Source organism: Vulpes vulpes, chromosome 9 (assembly GCF_048418805.1).
Source record: "Vulpes vulpes isolate BD-2025 chromosome 9, VulVul3, whole genome shotgun sequence".
Classification (NCBI taxonomy): Eukaryota; Metazoa; Chordata; class Mammalia; order Carnivora; family Canidae; genus Vulpes; species Vulpes vulpes.
In genome coordinates, this window is record NC_132788.1 from 563794 (window position 1) to 583770 (window position 19977).

Sequence of the window (19977 nt, forward strand, 5' to 3'; positions counted from 1 at the left end):
TTGACCAGAGACGTGTGGGTTTATTTCTTGACTCTCAATTCTATTTCATTGATCATAAGTCTGTCCTTGTGCCAGTATTTCACTGACCTGATTACTGCTGCTTTGTAGTAAGTTTTGAAAATGGGGTGTCAAATAGGACATGAGATCTACACACTATAAACAATTGTCCAGAGATATTTTAGGACAACCTTACAGAACATGGCAGTGTGCAGGGGTATTTAGGACCTGTGAACCCATGCCAGCAGTCCTCACCCTTTGTACCTGGGACAGCAGGTTGCAGAGCCTGACTGATAATTCATTCCATTCTTGGGCACCTGAAGCCTTATGCCTGCAGTTTGTGCAGCAGTGGGGTTTTTACCAGGGCACTGCCTACTGAATCCTGAGCTTACCGTGACACACATACACATTAAAGAAAGACAGAGAAATGGCTGTTGTGAACAGGATGGGGAACAGAAATATGGCTGCAGTCTGGGGTGGTGGCAGTGGGTGCTCCTATTTGACAATAAGTTGCAGAGTAAAGAAGTTTAAGTTCTGCCCTTGCCTGCTACCGCCTGCTTCTCTCTGGTGTCCAGGGGATAAAACCAGGAGAGTTCCAAAGCCCTGCTGGTGTGAGAATTTGAAGAAAACAGGAAGGTTAGACTAGCCTCAGCGTCCACTCCAGATCCCCATGGTGGCAGGTTACAATCTTAGGGACCCTCCTCTTCTCCATGAGCTTCCCCTTGGAGCTCAAATGTGTAGACCTAACCCGGAGAGATGCTTGATGAGGAAACGCCAATCAAGAGTGTTAATTGTGCTCTGTGGGTATCTAGGGCTCTCTGGGGATCCTACTTTCCATGAAAAAGAAGAGTCTAACAGCTTCCAGGGAAAATGAGCAGACACACTACAAGGAGACAAGAACAAGACTGACACCCACTGTCAGCAGTACTGCTCAGAAGAGGACAGGGGACTAATGTTTGAAGAGCTGAAGGTAGAGGACCTTTGAGCCACTCAATTTACCCTTCAAGTGTGAGTGCTACTAAGAGTATTTTCAGGCAGATGGGGCCTCAGAAATTTGGCCAGGTAAAGTACCAACAAGAACTCTGATGGGATAAGCTGATTATAAACTTTTTTAGAAATGTACAGGACCAAGAGCAGGTGGGCACTGTGGGACAGCGAGCCTTACCAAAGATAGGGCCGCTGAAATCCCTAGTGTTGGCTCCACGGAGTCCAAACATTGCAACAGAGCAGTGGACCCAGAGTCCACTTTGAATGAATGAGTGAAAAGTGCTTGACCGTATCAGCATTCAAGAGATGGAAGTCCAGATCCCAAGGGGTGCACTTCACACCCATGCTGCTGGCACGACCTGGAACCCCAGCAAGGTAGGTTCTGGAGAGACTGGGTTCACCACGTGTCTTGATCGCAGATGGAAGGAGTGTAAACTGATGTCCTCACTTAGAAAACAACTTAGTGTTCTCTTGTGATTCGGGCTTCCACACATCCCAAGCCCCAGCGTTTGTACTCTCGCACATGTGCCAGAAGACGCGTGTAAGAACAGCATAGTGGCGCTTGCTGATAACAGCCAGACACAGCGCAGGCGCTGTGTGAGCGGAGTGGACGAAGCCATGGTGAAGTCACCCACAGGTCAGATGCTCAGTGGGGAGAGTGAGCTGCGGCCACTCAACAGCACTGACCGGCCTCACTGCAGACGCGGGGTGAGCACACAAGTCGGGGTGGTCAGCTTATAACAAAACACCTGCAGCTGCGCAGACCCACGTGGATACACACTGAGATCCCTCCCCACCGCCCACCCTGCAGCAGAGCGAAGGGACTGTGAGCACAGAATCCATGCTCCAGGCTAACTGGGGGGACCACAGCAAGATATAGGTTACGGGCTGGGTTCCAGATCTAAGGCCATCCTCGCAGCAGAAGCTAACTTACTAAATATAAAAAGGGGCTTGTCATGCACCCGTTACAGATGTAACAGGAACAAAAAACCATGATTCACTTTGTGCACCCAGGGGACCATTAGTGATTTTTTCCCTCTTTATCACCTAAAATCACTTCTGCCCTCCCCTGGCCAGCCTGCATACCTCAGGGTAGCAAACACTGCAGACTGCAGTGACATCTGGGGCCAGTCTAGTGCCACCTTGACTCTTTCCTTCAGAAGGGAGCCAGGGCAGGTAATCACATCCACTAGTTCCTGAGCTTAGGAAATGAAACGTCTGATACTGGAAAGGGCTAACGTAACACGAGCCTCTGAGGAAATGGGTGCTTTTCTCACTGAGGGAGCAACAGCAACATGTGTGTCCTCACTCTGAACCCCACCTTCACTAGCAGAATCACTGCTTGGCTATATCCGACTCAGTGCTCCCCAGGGCTGGCGGCAGCCCCGGGCCTCACCCCTGGACGGGAGCCTGCTCAACTGGGGCCGTAGTCGGGCCACCATGTCACCATGTGCCAACAGGCCCTCTGGCATAGGCATTCGTGCAGGTGTCCTTGGGCAGCCTGGGGCAGGTCTGCAGGTGAGATGTGCCCTCGGGGGCATCCTGGGCACTTGGCTTACCCTTCGTGAGTCCCTGCCTTCCTTGGGGTCTGGCTGGCTGGTGAGCACAGTCTGAACCCCTGGGTCCCTGGAGGGACAGAGCCCCGAGGGTCAGAATGAGGAGGGAAGGCAGGGCCAGGGCCTGAGCGGTGTAAGGAACACGTGCCTGCTGGGGCTGCCCGGGGGGCAATGCCCTGTAAGAACATCCTGGGGAGCGTCCCGCACCCTGCAGGGCCGGGCCTCACCAGACAGGCCCATGCCCTGTGTCATCAGCAAGGCCTTGCTGGGTGGGCCTGCCCGGCGATACTCCATCTGGAGCACGCTCAGCGGCGCCGGGCTGAGCCGCTCCGTGACTGCCACATCCTTCTGGACGTGCTCCTCTGTGGAGAGGCAGGGGGTGACCCAGCTCTATGTGGAGGGAAGGAGGGGTCATCCCCTCAATGGAGGCCCAGTCCCTCCGGGGCAGACCTGGGTAGTTTGGGTGGGTGGGCTCCCCAGGCTGGTTCCCCGTGGCTCACCCGAGCCTGTCCAGGGTGGCGCACCTGGCTGTCCCTCGGGCAGCTCTGTACCTCCTACGTCTTCATGACGGGTGCCTTCCCCTACCTCCTGGTCCTTCAGGCTCCCTCCGCCCCCCGGGTGCCCAGCTCTGAAAGTCCGTTCCTGCTGACTTACTTGCCATGTCCTTGTCGCTGCCATGTTCGGGCAGCTGGAGGGCCAGGCTGACCTGCTCAGGCACCTGCTTGGGGGCCTCCTCCGTGTTCTCAAGCTGCACCACAGCCGTGGGTTCTAGGAGAAATCAGAACGGCCCAGCGTGCTGACCCCACAGCCTGCTGCCTCGGGCCCAGGATTGTTCTTGGGCCACCTTCTCGAGCTGCGTCTCTCCCTGGGGGTATAGGGATTGTCATGCCGAGGGCTCAGTGTGGTGAGACCATGGTGCCCACTCACCTGCCGGCCGTCCCCACCCCGGGGGCACCGAGTCCCACGGGCCCAGCGCTGCTTCCAGTGGGACAGCTTTTCTCCAGGTAGGGGCCAGCCCTGACCCTCCGCTGAACCTGAGCTGCTTTGGTGAAGGTCACCAGGGGCTGGGCTGAATGTCCTATCTGAGCCAGTGGCCCTGTCCCTCTGGGTGGCTGATGCTAGATTGTCCTTATGGCCAAATTCCACTGTCCACTCTCCCTCCTCCACCCCACCCCCACCCCCGCTTCCCAGGGGCTGTGTCACTGCCTCTCCCTGCATCTCCCCTCAGGCAGACCTTGCACTTGGCCAACCCTATATGCAAATCAGCTTCGAGGTGTCTCTGCCTGTGTGCCTGGGCTTTTACGTCCGCTCCTGTGGCTTTAGGAGGGTGTCTGGTCACAGCCCAGCTTCCCAGACACCTGCCTGCTCCCCGTGTCCAGTGAGCCCCTCTGCTGCTCCTCTGTGGGTCTCTGGAGCTGCAACGTCCCCACCCGCTCATCATCGACCCTTTACTTGCCTGGCCTGGGAATGCTGGTGTTGGTTGAAAAATCTCACTACGCTGGTGATTAAGGTCTGTTCCAGGGAATCATGAGAACAGGACCTGGTTTACAGATGAGGACGAGGCCCAGGCTGCCCTGCCTCGGGTCCCGAGAGCCTTCAGGGCAGGGGCAGCCAGTAGGCATGTAGCTCCTGGCCTGCTGGGCCACGGTCTTGGGGGAGATGTGCCGCAGACAGATTCCTGGCCTACCCCTCCTGCTACACCACGCCGCCCGCTGGTCTGTCACAGGTGGTCCCCTTAGTCCAGGCTGAGCAGGATCTGAACCCGGGATCTCTTACTGTGACAGGAGGAGGTGTGGTCCTGGCTCCCTCTGGGTGGGGTCCTGCACTTCTAGAAGCCCCCGCGCGAGGCTGGTGGTGCTGGTCCAAGGACCTCACGTCCAGCAGCAGGGACTTAGGTGGTGCCGTGCTCTCCCGCTCCCTGCTCCCTAAGCTGCACTGGGCCTCCTCGGACCTCCTTCTGACCCCGCACCCCGGAGCAGCCCGTGCTTCACCCCATTCCGCTGTGTGGGGAAGGCGCGTGAGCCCGTGCAGGTGTGAGGGCCTTAAGCTGCGCCGCGTCCCTGGTGGGGGCGGTGTGAGGGGCCTCGTCCTTCATTGCACTGGGGACAGGGGCGGAGGACGGGGCAGCGAGGCCCCTGGGGCTGGCCGGGGCACTCACGCGATCTCACGGTGACCGATTTGCCAGGCGAGCCCCCAAACTTGGCACTCACTCGCCCTCTGCCGTCCACCAGCTCCGAGAACCTGCCGAGGAAGTCAGCACGGGTCACCGGGTGAGCGGGGGCCCGGACGGCGCGCTCCGGGGGATGGCCCAGGCCGCACCTGGGGGCCGGGGTCTGGGTTTCAGGCACGTCGCGGTCACTGAGCAGGCGCAGCTCCGGCAGGCGCGCGGGCGGCGGTCTGTTCCGGAGCACCCGGGGATGCAGCCCCTCCCTGTGCCAGCGTCTGTCGGCGCCGTCCCTCGCGGCTGCAGGGGGTGGGAGGAGCGGCTGGCTGCCCGAGGCTGCGCCCGCCGGGTCCCTGGGACGGAGCCCTGCAGGCGGTGAGCGCAGCCCCAAGGCCCACGGCAGGCCCTGCTCCCTGCCCACCCCCTGCAGGCACGGCCTGGACCCGACAGGGCCTCGGAGAGGCTCCCAGGCCCCCGTGCCCGGGCGTCCCCAGCCCTAATTGTGCCTCCTGCGAGGGCCCGTGTGTCTGCCCTTGGGGGCTCTGTTCTGCCCCAGCCGCTGTCCACCTCCCTGCTCGCTCTTTTCACTTTGTCACCCTCCCTGCAGCATCTGCGCCGGGGGAGCACCGTCTTCCACAGCACCTCTGGGTCGTGCGGGCCTCCCGCACACTGGGGAGCAGACCACGTCCTCGGGGTGGCCCGGGGCTCCGTGCTCCTGAGCTGTTTCGTCCCTGCCTCTCCCAGGCCTCCCCTCCCGGCCATCCTGGGCCTCTGAGGCTGCACTGAGCCTGCACTGAGGCAGCACTAACCGGCCCTGAGTCCTTCCTTCCCACTGATTTCCACACCCCGCATTCTCCTGTGTTAGCACAGTCCTGCTTTGAGGCTGTCTGATGTCCCTGGGACAGTGTCGCCTGTGCCGGGTGCGGGACCACACCCCGAGGAGGGCAGCCCAGGCTGCTGTCCTGCTGGGGGCCCGCAGTGAGCACCCGGGGCTGGGCCGCCCTCATGGCCCCGACAGTCCTGGCCAGACCCCAGGCCTGGCCACATGGCCGTCCCCTCCCCGCAGTCCCTGCAGCACTGTACGTACAGGTGATGATGTAGAGGTGGGCAGGGTCGCTGTGCAGCTGGTCGCCCTCCGCGCTCTGCACGGCGGTCACCGACAGCTGGTACCGCCGTCCTGGCATCAGGTCCCGCACTGTGTAGGATGTCAGCCTCCCGTTGGGGACGTAGCGGCTCTTGGTGCTCTGGCTGGTGGTCACGTTGATGACGTACGCCTCCAGCAAGGTGTTTGGAGTGGGGGTGTCCCAGACCACGTGGGCAGAGGTAGCTGTGACTCTGGCAGCCGTCAGGTTTGCTGGCGGCAGGGGCCCTGATAGGCACGGAGTGGGGGAGGGAGGTGAAAGGGGCCAGAGGGGTCTTGTGCTACCAGCAGGTTTCAAGATGTGTTGAAGTCTCACGTGAAGCCCAGTTTGGTCATTATGGACAACCCTATAGTCCTAGAGGATGGCATGGAGGGGTGTGGCAGCGGCTCAGGGGCAGCAGCACATCCTCTGGCCCACAGGCACCCCAGAATGCTGCCTGGGAGCGCCCAGGGGCCCCTGCCTGTGCAGTCTGTCAGCGAGGTCACCTTTGGATTCCCTAAGCCTGGCCCCGTGCACCCTGCCCCAGGACAGAGACGGAATGGCCAGCGTCCTCACCGGGGGTCAGCGCCAGGACCTGAGCCTGCCCTTGCCCCCCACCCCCCGGGGCTGTCCGCAGTTGTGTGTGTGGACAGCACGCGCTCTGGGCCCCTGTGCGTTGGGCTCGGAGGGGTGGTGAGGGCCAGGTCTCCTCCCCACGAGATACCATGAGGATCAGAGGGCGGACAGCGTGGGCAGTCGCCCGCGTCCCCCTGGCCTCTGTCTTCTGAGCTGTCACGTCTGGGTGCTGGGTGAACACCCAAGCAGGGGGCTTCCTGGGCAGCCTGCCCCCCCTGCCGCCCGAGGGGGAGACACTTGGTAGGAGTGGGGCAGGGGGAGGTGAGAGCTCCCACAGGTCCCACAGACCCAAGCTCACGCCGCTGTACTCACGGGTCCACACGTGCAGTGGGGCCGAGGCCAGGCTCTCGGTGGGAGGCTCGTGCCCCCCAAGCCCACTGAGGGCAATCGCCTGGATGGCGTATCTCCTTCCTGGCAGCAGGGCCCTGCGGGATGGAGGCCACTGTGACTCCTTCCACGCAGGCGGGACACGGTGTGAGGCCCTGAGGGGGCCTCGCTGGCCTCCAGAAGGACCGGGGCTGGGGCTCCTCAGCTCCTCCCTGGCCTGTCTAGCACGGGGCAAGCGGCAAGGACGGCCCACACCGGCCTGGGACAGCTCTGGTGCAGGGGCTGCTCCTCAGGCAGGAGAGGCCAGAGGAGGGCACTGGAGGTCACAGGTCAGAAGGGGGTCCACCCGCAGGCCCCCCTGCCCTGGCTGGCCCCCGGGAGGGCTCCCAGCACCCTCAGGGGTCAGAGGGCCCCACCGCTGCCATCGCCCGAGCAGCGTGGTTCAGGCTGAGCACCCAAGTCTCCAGCGGGCAGAGGGACCCTGTGCCCTGCCCCCGGCGGGTACCCTGGGTACCACGGCTCCACGGACTCCCCTGCAGACAGCACCTCCCGTGTCGTCACACCCGGTGGTAGCCTGTGTGAGCCCACGGGGAGGGCCCGGGAGCTCCCCCCTGCTCCCTGCTCCCCCCTCCCCTGGGCTGCACCAACCCCAGCAGGGGCTCGGCCTCTACGGAGTCCGGGGGGCCCTCAAGGTCCCCGAGCTGGGTGGGCCCGGGGACCCTGCCTCCGTCACCAAGTGCCCACCCAGGCCCTCAGGTGTTTTGTCACACTGCTCTTTGGCAGTAGGCAGGATGCTGACCAAGAAAGATCCCAGCAGGGGTGCCTGCCTGGGGGGCTCAGTGGTTGAGCGTCCACCTTGGGCTCAGGTCACGATTCCGGGGTCCCTGTCCCCGCTCAGGGACAGCCTGCTTCTCCCTCTGCCTCTGTCTCTCCCTTTGCCGCTCCCCCCGCTTGGGCTCTCTGGCTCTCTCTGTGTCAAATAAATAAAATCTTAAAAAAAAAAAAAAAGCGAAAAAGGGATCCCTGGGTGGCTCAGCGGTTGAGCGCCTGCCTTTGGCCCAGGGTGTGATCCTGGAGTCCCGGGATCGAGTCCCGCGTTGGGCTCCTGGCATGGAGCCTGCTTCTCCTTCCTCCTGTGTCTCTGCCTCTCTCTCTCTCTCTCTCTATGTCTACCATAAATAAATAAATAAATAAATAAATAAATAAATAAATAAATAAATAAATAAATAAATAAATAAAATCTTTAAAAAAAAAGAAAAAAGAAAAGTCACAGCAACCCTTAAAAGACAAAGCAAAGTCTCGCTTCCAGCCCAGCAGGCACGCAAAACATGGTCTGGAAACACGCAGCTGTGGGGCGGCTCGAGCGCGGGGGGTGGAGGCCCTGCCCCTGCGGTACCAGCCTGGCAGATGCCTCCCTGACGCTGCGGCCTGTGCTGCTCTGGGCAGGACGTGGCCGCCTGTCCCCCTGCCCCCCGCCGCACCCTGTCTGCTGTCAGAGGCACCGGTGACCCCTCAGCTGGAGCTGCTTGTCTGCAGGCACCGGGCCCCCCATGGTGCTCCTCCTCGTCCCCCCGTCTGCCAGCACCAACCCGAGTGGGTGGAGGCCGTGGAGGCCGAGCCTCCCCTGGAGGCCGTTCCAGCGTGGACTTCCATCCTCAGCCCCACCAATGACAGGTGGTCGTGTGAGTTGTATGTCCCTTGTAGTTTTGTTTGTATTTGATTTGTAATACTCAAGCGTAAGATGTTTTATGCCTCATTTAAGGTTTTGACGTACAATTTAAACGACATAGATATTTAAGGCGGGTGTAGGGGTGCCCGCATCTCCCTTTCAGAGGGGCCCCTGTGCGGCTCTCCGGTGGCTCGGTCTGCTTGTCTGTGCAGGAGCCGCGACCCCCCTGCTTTGTGAGGGCCCTTTCCAACACCTGTCTGCAGCCCTGTGATGGGGCGGGATGGGCCTGGGCCCGGGGCAGGGCGCTCTGCTTGTCAGGGCGGAGCAGGTGCTCCGGCAGCTGCACCCCTGCTTCCCCAGGCAGGCTGGGTGGGCAGGAGCGGCAGGGGTGGGGCACAGGGTGGGGGAAGCCCTGGAGCCCCGAGTGAAGGGAAGGCCAGCCCTGTGCTCCTACCCGAATGTGAACTTGTCCACACTCTTGTCCAGGTCGGTGGACTGGTCCTCCTGGGCCTCAGGGTGCCGGATGGACAGGCGGACACTGCTGACGGTAGCATGACGGATCCTGTGCAGGGCCCACCGCACTGAGATGGCACTGGCTGTCACATTGGTGACCTCGAGGCCCTCAACAGGGCGGGGTCCTGGGGGGCAACGGGCCCCTCAGCTGATGCTGGCACCTCCTCATCTCCAGGGGAGGGCAGGGGCTTGAGACGAGGAGACAAGGCTCAGGAAGGGTGCTGGGGGATCTCCGAGAGGGGGGCCCTAGTGAGGCACCGGCCCACCTGGGCTTGCTGGCGGCAGCCTCCAGCCGCAGCGGGACTACTCAATGGGACGGACTCCTGCTGGGGGTGAGGGGTGCCACGGGCTCCCCAGAGGCCTGCGGTTCCTGTTTGGCCAGGCAGTGGGGCCGGGCCCTTGGGACACACATGGGCCCTGGGACCTCCTCCTTTCCCCTGGCTGTTTTGGGTGCGTTGACAGTGAACACGTGGGCGATGCTGGGGCCTACGGAGGACGGAGGCTGGGACAGTCCTGGGCTACGTGGGGAAGGGTCTGGGTAGACCACGGGAGCCGGGAGGGAAGCCCAGGCCGTAGGGCGGCGGTCCGCCTCCTACCCTGGTCTCCTGGGGAGACCCCGCTCTGACGGCGGAGGGGGAGGGACGCCACTTCTTCCTAAAGCCCAGCTCAGGCGGAGCGCAGTGTGCCCCACGGGCCCGCTCAGCTCGTCCTGCTGGCCCAGGGGCATTCTCAGGGCCTCTTGTCCATCCTTCCCCACCAGACACCTGTCCTGAGCTTCTTACCTCCCCTCTCACTGGGCGCTCAGGGTCCGCGGGTCAGCGTCTGGCTCTGGCCAGCAGGCGACACTAGGTGCCGTCCTTCCTCCCCCACTGAGCTCCTCTCCGTGCCTCCCTCCTTACGCAGCCTGAGTCCCCGCTGGTGGGTCAGCTGACCGGCTGCACGGTGCCCCGTGGCTGGCCCTGCCTGCCTGCTCTGACCTGTGCTCGCAGCCGGTGTGGCAGGAGCAGGGCCTCGTGTGCTGGCCACACTCTGAGCCCCAACTGGCTGCCCTCCCGGGCCCTCAGTGCTGCCCCGGGGACCACTGCCCCGTCCGTGCGCCTTCCTCCAGCCTCCAGCACCCCTGCCACAGTCTCCCAGGGTCCCTGGCCTCTGCCCACCACTGGCTTCTCCCTCTGGAGGACCGGGCCCTCCCCTGTAGGTCCCAGAGCAGACAAGCCTGTGAAGGCCCCAGGGACTCCCTAGGACCATGCGTCCACCTCCTGTGCAGCAGCACCACCAGGACCCCGTCCCCCCACCCCTCAGAGTCGCTGCCTTCCCCTCAGCGTGTTGAGGTGACCCCTGGGCCCCTTGCCTGTCCCTTCAGCAGCCCCCGACATGGGCCGGCCCTTGCAGGTGCCTCCCAGGGAGCTCGCTCCACCCCCCTACCTCACTCCTGAGCCGCGGTGCCTCTCCAGGAGGCAGCAGCACACCCAGGTGGGCACTCACGTGTGCGGGTGAGCAGCAGCACCGGCCTGCTGATGTCGTTCTTGTTGTTGGCATTGCGTTTGACCGAGAACACGGAGATGTTGTAGGCTCTGCCGGCCGCCAGGGCCCGCAGCTGGTGCGAGGAGCGGCTCCGGTCCACGAAGTCTGTGCGGCGGTAGGCACCGTCCGAGGAAGTGTAGGTGACCGCGTAGCCGTCCAGCATCTGCCTGGCGGCCTGGCCTTCAGGTGGACGCCAGGAGATGGAGACCCCACTCTCTTCCACTCGCTCCACCTTGAGGGCCGTTGGTGGGAAGAGCTCTTCAGGGTTTCAGTCGAGAACAAGGGAAGGGGGTGGTCAGCTGTCAGCCGTGGAAGCCTGGCCCACGTCAGACGTCTCACCTGGTGGTTCTCGGGCCTGCTGCCCCGGGGCGGAGAGGAGCAACTGCTGGTGGGGAGCCTGCTCCTGTTGCCCACAAAGCACCTCTTCACTTGGTCTCTGGCCAGAGCCTCCTGGGGGGTCTCAGGTGTGTGGGGACAGGTGACCGCCTTTACCGTCCTGGGGGGGGTGTCTCAAGTGTGTGCACACAGGTAACTATGCTTCCTGGGGGGCTGTATGCCCCTCCCTGCTTCTTAGGCAGAGCTTGGGTAGGCGACTGCCTGGGCGCCCTGCCCTCGGGGGTGGTCAGCACTTCGGCCTGTCCCCTGGGGTTCTGTGCGCCCTCAGGGATAAGGGGAGGCCCTGCCCCGACGTTGGCACCTTTGCCACCTCACCTTTGGCGCAATCCTTGCCCGTGTAGCCCACTTTGCAGGTGCAGCTGTGGGACCCGTTGCTGGCCAAGCAGTAGCCGCGGCCCCCACAGGGGCTGGAGAAGCAGGGGTCACTCACTGGGGAAGAAGAGGGTATTAGTGAACACTGGGCCCAGCGGGACCCTTGCTCTCAGGAGCAACACGCCCTTCCTGTGGGTGTGTCTGTGGGGTGGATGTGGGTGTGTCTGTGGGGTGGATGTGGGTGGCACCATCACAGGCAGCGATCTGGGGGTGATGGAGGGGCCGCCCTCTGAGGGGCGATGTGGGGCTTGCCAGAGGCCCACCCTGAGGCTGGGCAGGTGTGCCTTTTTGTCTGAGCCAGGCATCCCACAGCTCCAAGGTAGCCTGGCCGGCGGTGACTCACGGGTGGGGGCAGGATGAGCACAGTGCTGGCCCCTCCTGGGCGGCAGCAGGCAGCCAGGCGGCCAAGGGCACCAGCCTTCCGCAGGCTCCCCTGCATGGGGGCTGTGGCACCGAGGGGACCTGAACTCCCCCGTGGAGCTGCGGGAAGCTCTGGCGAACAGTCACCACCGCAGCCACTGACCTTGGTCCTCGGGGTGTGCCCGCACCCACCCCGAGCTGCGCAGTGAGACTCCGTGGCCGCACACTGTCCCCACCATCCCCACCGTGCTCTGCCCTGGCTCCCAGGCCCTGTAGTCCCTGGGCCGAGGCCTCACCCCCAGCGCAGCCTTCCCGGCCGGCCTCGCAGCGGAGTGCCGCCCGCCCAGCCCATGTTGGGGCTAGAACAGGACGTGCCCCCAGGACACCCGTCCTAGGAGGAGGGCTGAGACCAGCAGATGGAAGAGTGGCAGGTCCTGCGAAGGAGGAAGGGGGTGGGGGAGTTCCCAGGTGTAAGGAGAGGGGGCGCCGGGATGGGGGGGGTGCGGCTGCAGTGGGCTTGGCTTGGCTCGGCCGGGGCGCCTGCCGCTCCTGGGTGAGGTGAGGCCACTGGAGGGGCGAGTGCGGCCGTGGGCAGCTGGCATTAGGGGACCCAGCAGAAGCCAGGGGCCCCGGAGCTGGAGCCGCCTGCCTCCCTACCTGTCTCGCAGTGGTAGCCGAAGAAGCCCTCCGGGCAGACGCACAGGTAGGCCCCGCCACCGTTCTCGCACCGGCCTCCGTGCTGGCAGGGGCTGGAGTGGCACGCATCCACCTCTGGAGAACACCCAGAGAGTCGGCCGGAGCCGCAAGGGGGTGTCTGGGGGAGGGAGGAGAGGACAGCGGGAAGAAGGGAAGGGGATCCAGGAGAGATGCGGGGGCGGGGCGGGGGTGCCGGGGAAATGCCCCTCCGCCTCTGAGCTCCCCCCACCCCGCTCCCTCCCTCTGGGCGGCTTGTCCAGCTGGGCCAGGGGTGCAGCCTCTTCCCTCAGCGTCTCAGTGGCCCAGGGTCTATGCTTGTTGAAAATAGATATGTCCAGGGCATCAGGAGCGTGGGTGAGGGCCCAGCCACTCGGGGACCCACCCAAGCACAGCCCTACCTGTCTCGCAGTGGACTCCAGTGAAGCCCGCAGGGCACTGGCACACAAAGGCCCCCGGGAGGTCCCTGCAGGAGCCTCCGTTTCTGCAGGGCTGCGCTTGGCACTCGTCTGTCTCTGCAGAGACAGGGGCACTTGTTTGCCTCTGCAGAGACAGGACAGGAGGCTGCACGGCCCTGCGTGGGCCCTGCGTGGGCTCTGCGAGGACCTCCGAGGCCTCCATAGCCCCCAGGATTTCACTTGTGCCCTGAGGCTTCAGCCTGACGCCCACCCTCCCCACCCTCCCCATTGTCTCCCCGACAAAGGCCCCACCTCCAGATCACCCCAGCATTTCACTGCCCAGGCTTCTGGGGCCCTGGCCCTCCCCGGGGCATCATCGCTGTCTCCAGGTGTAGAGCCCTACCCAGGTGAGTGGGGTCACTGGCTTGTCCACCAGTGTGCCCCGCAGGCCTCCCCTCCCTCTGGTGGCTTGGAGCATAGGGCCAGGAGTCCGGGCTGTGACTGCCTCCACCCCACCTTGTCTGCCCCTAGGCAGAGGCTGCAGAAGGCAGGAGGACGTCAGTGTCTCTGGGGAGGTGGAGCCTGAGATGTCCCTAATCAGGGCAGGCTCAGCACCGCCTGGGGTGGGGTGGGGGCGGCTGGAGCTGCGCCCTGCAGTCTTGCCCAGTGCACAGGGGGCTCAGGCACGGCGGGGATAGGCAGTCATCACCTTCCAGCGGGGAGCCCAGACGCGCAGTCACCAGGAGAGACCCCAAGAACACAGCGGAGGCAGGGGCGGGGGCCCAGTGAGCGGCTTCAAGCCAAATAAGATGGACACAAGCTAGGTTTGTTCTGGGGAGCCGGACACAATCCTGCAGCACCCCTCGGAGCTTGGAGCTGCCGAGACAGGGCGGAGCACCCTGGAGAGGAAGCGGTGGGAGGGCCCAGCACCGGGGCTGCTCATCATGACCCTGAGGGCCCCAGAGGCCGAGCGGGACCAACTCCAGCGGTGTTGGGGTGTCGCAGCAACCACGAAGGAAACCAGTGCCTTTCCCCTGGGGGCTGAGCCCTTCACTCTAGAGTATTTGCCATGGGCTGTTTTCCGCTTTAAACTGGGAGTTGTGCTCTGGAATTCAGTACGTTCAATTTAGAAAAGTTTAATTTTAAAGCTTAAAAGGTAACTAAGTAAATAAATGGTGGTGAGTAATGACCCCCAGGAGCCAGAATGCTCACTGGCTCATCTGGCCACAGGCACTTTCCCAGCCCCAGTGATGGGGATTTCCGGGGTTATGATCTCTTTGCCTCCTTGGTATTTTGATTGTTATGAATTACCTAAACAATGTATGGTTTTGTTTTTGCTATTTATGAATTTTAGTAATAGGATCATAATAATGATCTATGTCCTCGTCTCTCAAAGTCGTGTTGATGGGGTTTCTCCATGGTGCGTGGGTCTCTGCGGGTCACTGCTGTGAACATGACAGTAGTAGAATCCACAGTGTGACTGGACCATCTTCTATCCGTTCTTGGCTTTGGTGGGCATTTGGGTTGGTTTTAGACTTTCTTGTTACTATTTTTAAAAAGACTTCTATTTCCTTTCATAGCTCCTGGTATAAATGGGCACATTTTCTTAGATTTGAAGCTAGAAGGAGAATCTCTGGGACACAGTGCATGGTCAACCAGCAGATTACCAAACCCTTTTCAAAGCATCTGTATCAAGTTACACTCCCTCTAGCAATTTATAAGAAACCCCATTAATCCCCATTACCACCAGTAGATGGCTTTTTAGACTTCTGCAGTTTTGTCGGCTGAATGTACCTCACTGTTCTTTTGATTTGCATTTCACTGATTACTAATATTTCTCTTTATTTTTGTTGGCTTTATTATCTCCTCTTCTGTGAAAGGTCTACTCATGCATTTTGCCAATTTTCCTATTGGAGTGATGATTCTTTTCTTATTGATTCATGGAGTTCTTTATACTCAAAACCAGTCATATATATATATATGAATATATACATATATACATACATATATATATGTATATATATGACTGGTTATATGAATATATGTATATATATTTTCCTGGTTTGTACCTTATATCCCACTTTCTTCCTTAGGGCTGATGATTTTAAGTTTCTAATTCTTATATAGTCAAATTTGTCCATTTCTTTCTTTTATAGTTAGTGATTTTTTTTTTTTTTTTTTTTTTTGTGGCTTAAAAAATCTTTCCTTATCTCAAGGCCAAAAAGATACCTATATTTTCCACATAAAATGTTATAGTTTTATTTTTTATTTTTTTTTGTTTTTTAATTTTATAGTTTTAGAAAAACATTTAAGTTCTTAATCTGGAATGAATTCTTATGTGTGGTCAAAAGTACAGAGCAAGGTAATATTTTTCTGGATGCATAACCATTTTATTCCAGCTGTCATAAAGACGGTCTCATATGTTCTTTTAGAAGCTTATAGTTTTAGCTTTTACATTTATATGTATGATTTGTTTCACACATATAAACATTTATATTTTTGATTCTATTATACATAATATTGTTATTTTATTTTATTTTCCAGGTGTTCACTGCTAGACTATGAAAATATTAAGGTTCTATATATTGTCCCTGTCCTGGGACTCACTTAAATTTGCTTAAGCTTTTTTTGTAGAATCTCTTAGGTTTTCTGATGTGCATGACCATGTAATCTTCCTTCCAGTAGACGTGACTTTTGTTTCCTTTTATTGTCTGTGGCCCTGTCTGGGACGTCCAGGACAATGCAGGAAGGAACCAGTGAAATGGACACATTGCCTTATTACCAATTATAGCAGTATGTTACATGAAGTATTTTGTTGGCTACTGTTTCATGGATACTCTTCATCAGGTTAAAGACCTTCCCTTCTATCTACTCTTAGTTTATTATGAGTTTCAAATAGTAGTTGAATATTTTCAAATGATTTTTTTGCATCTATTGAAATGATCGTATAGTTTTCTCCTTTATATCCTTATAATTACTGATTTTCAAGTGTTAAACCAACCTGTATTCTTGAGATAAATCCCAGTTGGTCATGATATGTTATCCACTTTATGTAATAATGGGTTTGACTTAGTAATACTTTGTTAGGATTCTTATGTCTATGTTCGTGAGGAATATTAGTCTGTAATTCCATTTTTTCTTTCTTTCTTTTTTTAAGTAGGCTCCGCACCCAGTGTGGAGCCCAATGTGGGTTGGACTCCTGACCCTGAGATCAAGATGTAAGCTGAGATCAAGAGTTGGTGCTTAACCAACTGAACCACCCTAATTTCATTAAAAAAAATAACATCTCTGTCTTGTTTTGGTATCAAAGCAATACTAGTCTCAAAATGAATCGATAAGCGCTCTTCCTCCTTTATTTTCGGAAGAAGCTTGTATAAGGTTAGTTTCTTTTCTGCAGTGTTTGATAGAATTCATCAGTGAAGTAATCCTGTCTTGCCATTTTCTTTCAGAAGGTTTTTATTTAGAAATTAAAATTCTTTAATAGATATGGGGCTATTCATATTTTCTGTTTATTCTTCTGTTATTTCTGGTAATTTGTGTCTTTCAAGGTATTTATCCCTTTTCTTTAAGTAGTTAGATATATTGGCCTCAAGTTGTTCATGGTGTCTCTTCCTTGTCCTTTAAATGGTGGCAGGATCCTTAGTGATGTCTTCTCTCATTCTGATATGGCTAATTTCTCTTTTTTTTTTTTTTTTAAATTTCTTGTTAGTCTGACTAGAAGTTTATCAATTTTTTTGAACTTTTCAAGGAACCAGCTTTAGCTTTTGGTTTCATTGATTTTCACTGAATATGTCTTCTATAATTACATGTTCTAATTGTTGATATATTAAAATGCAGTTTTGTTATAATAACCTATATCCACTAAACATTACATTTCCTATCATTTTCAGTAATTTGCTTCTAGATTAAAGACAACCATATCAGCTACAAATACTGACCTTCTTATTTCTACTTTCATAGTTTCATGATTTTAATTTCTTTTTCTTACTTTACTGCATTGGCTAGTACTTCCAATGCAATATTGATGAGTTTTAGTGACAGTGGGCATCCTTGTCCCCATTGTTTGTAAGAGAGAGAGAGAGGTGGGTAGGGTTTAGAGGAAGAGTGAGAGAGAGGGAATCTTAAGTGGGCTTCATGCCCCAGTGTGGAGCCCAACATGGGGCTTGATATCACAACCCTGAGGTCGTGACCTGATCTAAAATCAAGAATTGGGCTCTTAACCAGCTGAGCCACTCAGGCTCTCCTGCTTGTCCCCAGTTTTAAGAGGAATGTCTTTCTGTTTAGGATAATATTTATTTGAAGTTTGAGTAGAGGCGCACAGTAAAACTGCCTCAGAGGCTGATTTCCTCCCCACTGTTGGTAGCTCAGCATGACTGAGTCAGATCCACAGAAGCACAGGCTTTGAATTCCAGATCCTGTCTCCATATTACAAGGATCCGGAGACTCATTGTTCCACAGCTCTCTTGATGTAGCCTGTACTTTCTCTATAAATGTGTGAAGTGTAATTGCTTGGCTACACAAAGTATGACTAGTCTGGCGCTGCCTGGCCTAAAGCACACCTCTCTGTGGGATGATGCATCCTTCAGGGATTATGTGGGCTCTGCTAGTTCTCCCTTTTAAATTTTTCCTCCAGGGATCCCTGGGTGGCGCAGGGGTTTGGCGCCTGCCTTTGGCCCAGGGCGCGATCCTGGAGAGATCCTGGAGACCGGGATCGAATCCCACGTCAGGCTCCCGGTGCATGGAGCCTGCTTCTCCCTCTGCCTATGTCTCTGCCTCTCTCTCTCTCTCTCTCTGTATGACTACATAAATAAATAATAATAAAAAAAATTTTAAAAAAATAAATTTTTCCTCCAATAAATCCTATATATTTTATACCACATGGTATTAGATATGTGTATGTGCATGTGTATGTATGTGTGATGTTATTTTTATCCAGTAAGGAAGTACGTTTTCATTCCTAATTTGGTGAGAATTTATTTCACAAAGGGTATAAATTTTGTCAAATGCTTATTCATTTATTGAGATACTTATATGCGTTTTCTCCTTCAATTGGTTAATATAGCAGGTTTTCCTAATATCAAACTATTCTTGCAACAATTTAGCTTGATATTGGTATATATAGTCTTTACAGACCATTGAATTTCTGCATCTATACTCATGTTTAACACATCTTTAATTTTACTTTCTCCAACTGTCCATATCTGGTGTTGGTATCAAGGTTATACCAGCCTCACAGAATAGTTTGGCACATATTCTTTATTTTCTATTCTTTGGAAGAGCCTGTATAATGCTACAATGATCTGTTTTTTGGCAATTGGTAGAATTTACCTGTAACATTGGTCCTGGAGTTTCTTTGTGGGGAAAAGTGCTTTAACTACTGCTTCAATTCCTTTAGACATTTATAGGATTATGTAGGCTTTCTAAATTTCCTTGAGTCATTTTTGGTAAGTTATATTTTTCTGCTAGTACTATGTCCATTTCTCCTAAGGTTTCGAATTTACTTGTATAGATTAGTTGATAGTATTCTCATTATCTTTTTAATCTCTGCTATATCTGTGGCTATGTCACCTTTTTAATTTATAAGGCTTTTTATTTGTGCCCTTTTTCTTGATCAGTTGATATATGTTTGTCGCTTTCCATAGGCTTTTCAAAGAACTAATTTTGGTGTTCTCTGTACTTTTAATGTATGTTTTGTTAATTATGGCTCTTATTTGTGTTGCCTTTTTCTTTCTACTTTCTTTGTATTGGTAGTTTTTCTTTTCCTAGCATCTGAACTCAGACATTTAATTCATTAATTTTTGAATTTTTCCAACTATGTACTTAAAGTTCCCATGAAGCACTGCTTTTGCTATATCACACAAATTTTTATATAGAAAATAATCATTAACATTCATTTAAAAATTTGTCACTGTTTATATTTCTTCTTTGATCCATAAGCTATTTCAAAGTATCTTTAAAAATAACTAAACATGAAGATTTAAAATTTATCTTCCTGTTCTTAATAACTTTGGTTTTTTCTGTGTGTTCAGAGAATAAATTAGTTTAAATTGTTAGTTGCATTTTTCAAATCTTTTTGTGATTTTTTTTTCTTCTTAACCTGAATTGAGAGGTGGTTCACGTCGGGCTCCCTGCATGGAGCCTGCTTCTCCCTCTGCCTGTGTCTGTGCCTCTCTCTCTCTCTATGAGTGAATAAATAAAATCTTTTTTTTTAAATAAAATCTTTTCTTAAAAAAAGAGAGAGGTGGCTCAGAATTTCCTAGTATAATGGCAAATCTGTTAGTTTCTTCCTGTAGTCTGTTAATTTTTGTTTTATATATATTTACATTTTTGTATTAGATGCTTGAATGTTTATAATGATCTTCTTGGTGAATTGAATCAATTATCATTGAAAGAGACCCTCTCATCCTTAATGATGCTTTCCATCGTACAGTCTGTTTTGGCTGATAATAGTGCAACTAAACCAGCTTTATTTTGATCTGTATTCACCTGATATTTTTTCCATAGTTTTACTTTGTCTTTTTATGTTCTTATCATTTAGGAATATTTCTTTTAAGAGAGGATAGCTTTTTTTTTTTTAAGACTTATTTATTTATTTTAAGGAGAGGGAGGGAGGGGGGCAGAGGGATTTGGAGAGATAGAATCTCAAGCAGACTCCACCCATGAGTGTGGAGCCTGATGTGGGGCTTACTCTCACAACCCTGAGATTACAACCAGAGCCAAAACCAAGAGTTGGATGCTTAACCAACTGAGCCACCCAGGTGTCCCTAGCTTATTTTGTTTTGTAATAAATCTGGCAATCTGTCTTTTACTTGGAGAATTTAGCTCATTTATATTTGTCTGCATTTTTCTATCATAATCTTAACTGCCACATTTTTTTCTGTGGTTTTTTTCTCTCCTTTTAGAGAGTTACAAACTTTCCTACAATATTTAATAATTCTCCCTTCTCTTATTGCTTACAGAATATTCTAGGTTTTTTTTTTTTTTTTTTTTTTTTTTATATTCTAGGTTTTTAAAAAAGATTTTATTTATTCATGGGAGACACAGAGAAAGAGGCAGAGACACAAGCAGGCTCCATGCAGGGAGCCCAATGCGAGACTCAATCCTGGAACTCTAGGATCATGCCCTGAGCCGAAGGCAGACGGTTAACCACTGAGCTACCCGGGCACGCCAGGAATGTTCTAGTTTTATGTTACTATTCAAATATTATCTCCAAAAAAAGGCCATTTTTTGATAAATCTCTGAAGCTGTGTTTGCAAAAGTGTAT

General features: G+C 54.5%; 2 protein-coding genes across 14 annotated transcripts in view; one reads left to right on the plus strand and one right to left on the minus strand.

Moving 5' to 3' along the window:
• Window positions 1–19977, plus strand: part of MTERF4 (mitochondrial transcription termination factor 4) — a 102284-nt gene that overhangs the window by 21010 nt on the left and 61297 nt on the right. The gene's annotated exons all lie outside the window — the stretch shown is intronic.
• The window catches only part of SNED1 (sushi, nidogen and EGF like domains 1), an 81738-nt gene that overhangs the window by 14645 nt on the left and 47116 nt on the right, over window positions 1–19977 (minus strand). For 4 of the 10 annotated variants that reach the window (XM_072718930.1, XM_025987707.2, XM_072718934.1 and 1 more), the window contains 10 exons: window positions 12717–12830; window positions 12280–12393; window positions 11206–11319; window positions 10456–10752; window positions 8912–9095; window positions 6774–6886; window positions 5792–6073; window positions 4860–5004; window positions 4699–4781; window positions 3195–3308 (listed from right to left, as the gene is read on the minus strand). In XM_072718930.1, coding sequence (XP_072575031.1) covers window positions 3195–3308; window positions 4699–4781; window positions 4860–5004; window positions 5792–6073; window positions 6774–6886; window positions 8912–9095; window positions 10456–10752; window positions 11206–11319; window positions 12280–12393; window positions 12717–12830 — 1560 coding nt within the window. Of the gene's footprint in view, window positions 1–1088; window positions 2931–3194; window positions 3309–4698; window positions 4782–4859; window positions 5005–5791; window positions 6074–6773; window positions 6887–8911; window positions 9096–10455; window positions 10753–11205; window positions 11320–12279; window positions 12394–12716; window positions 12831–19977 lie in introns of those variants that run through there. The other 6 variants (XM_072718935.1, XM_072718933.1, XR_011994094.1 and 3 more) reach the window with 4 other exon arrangements.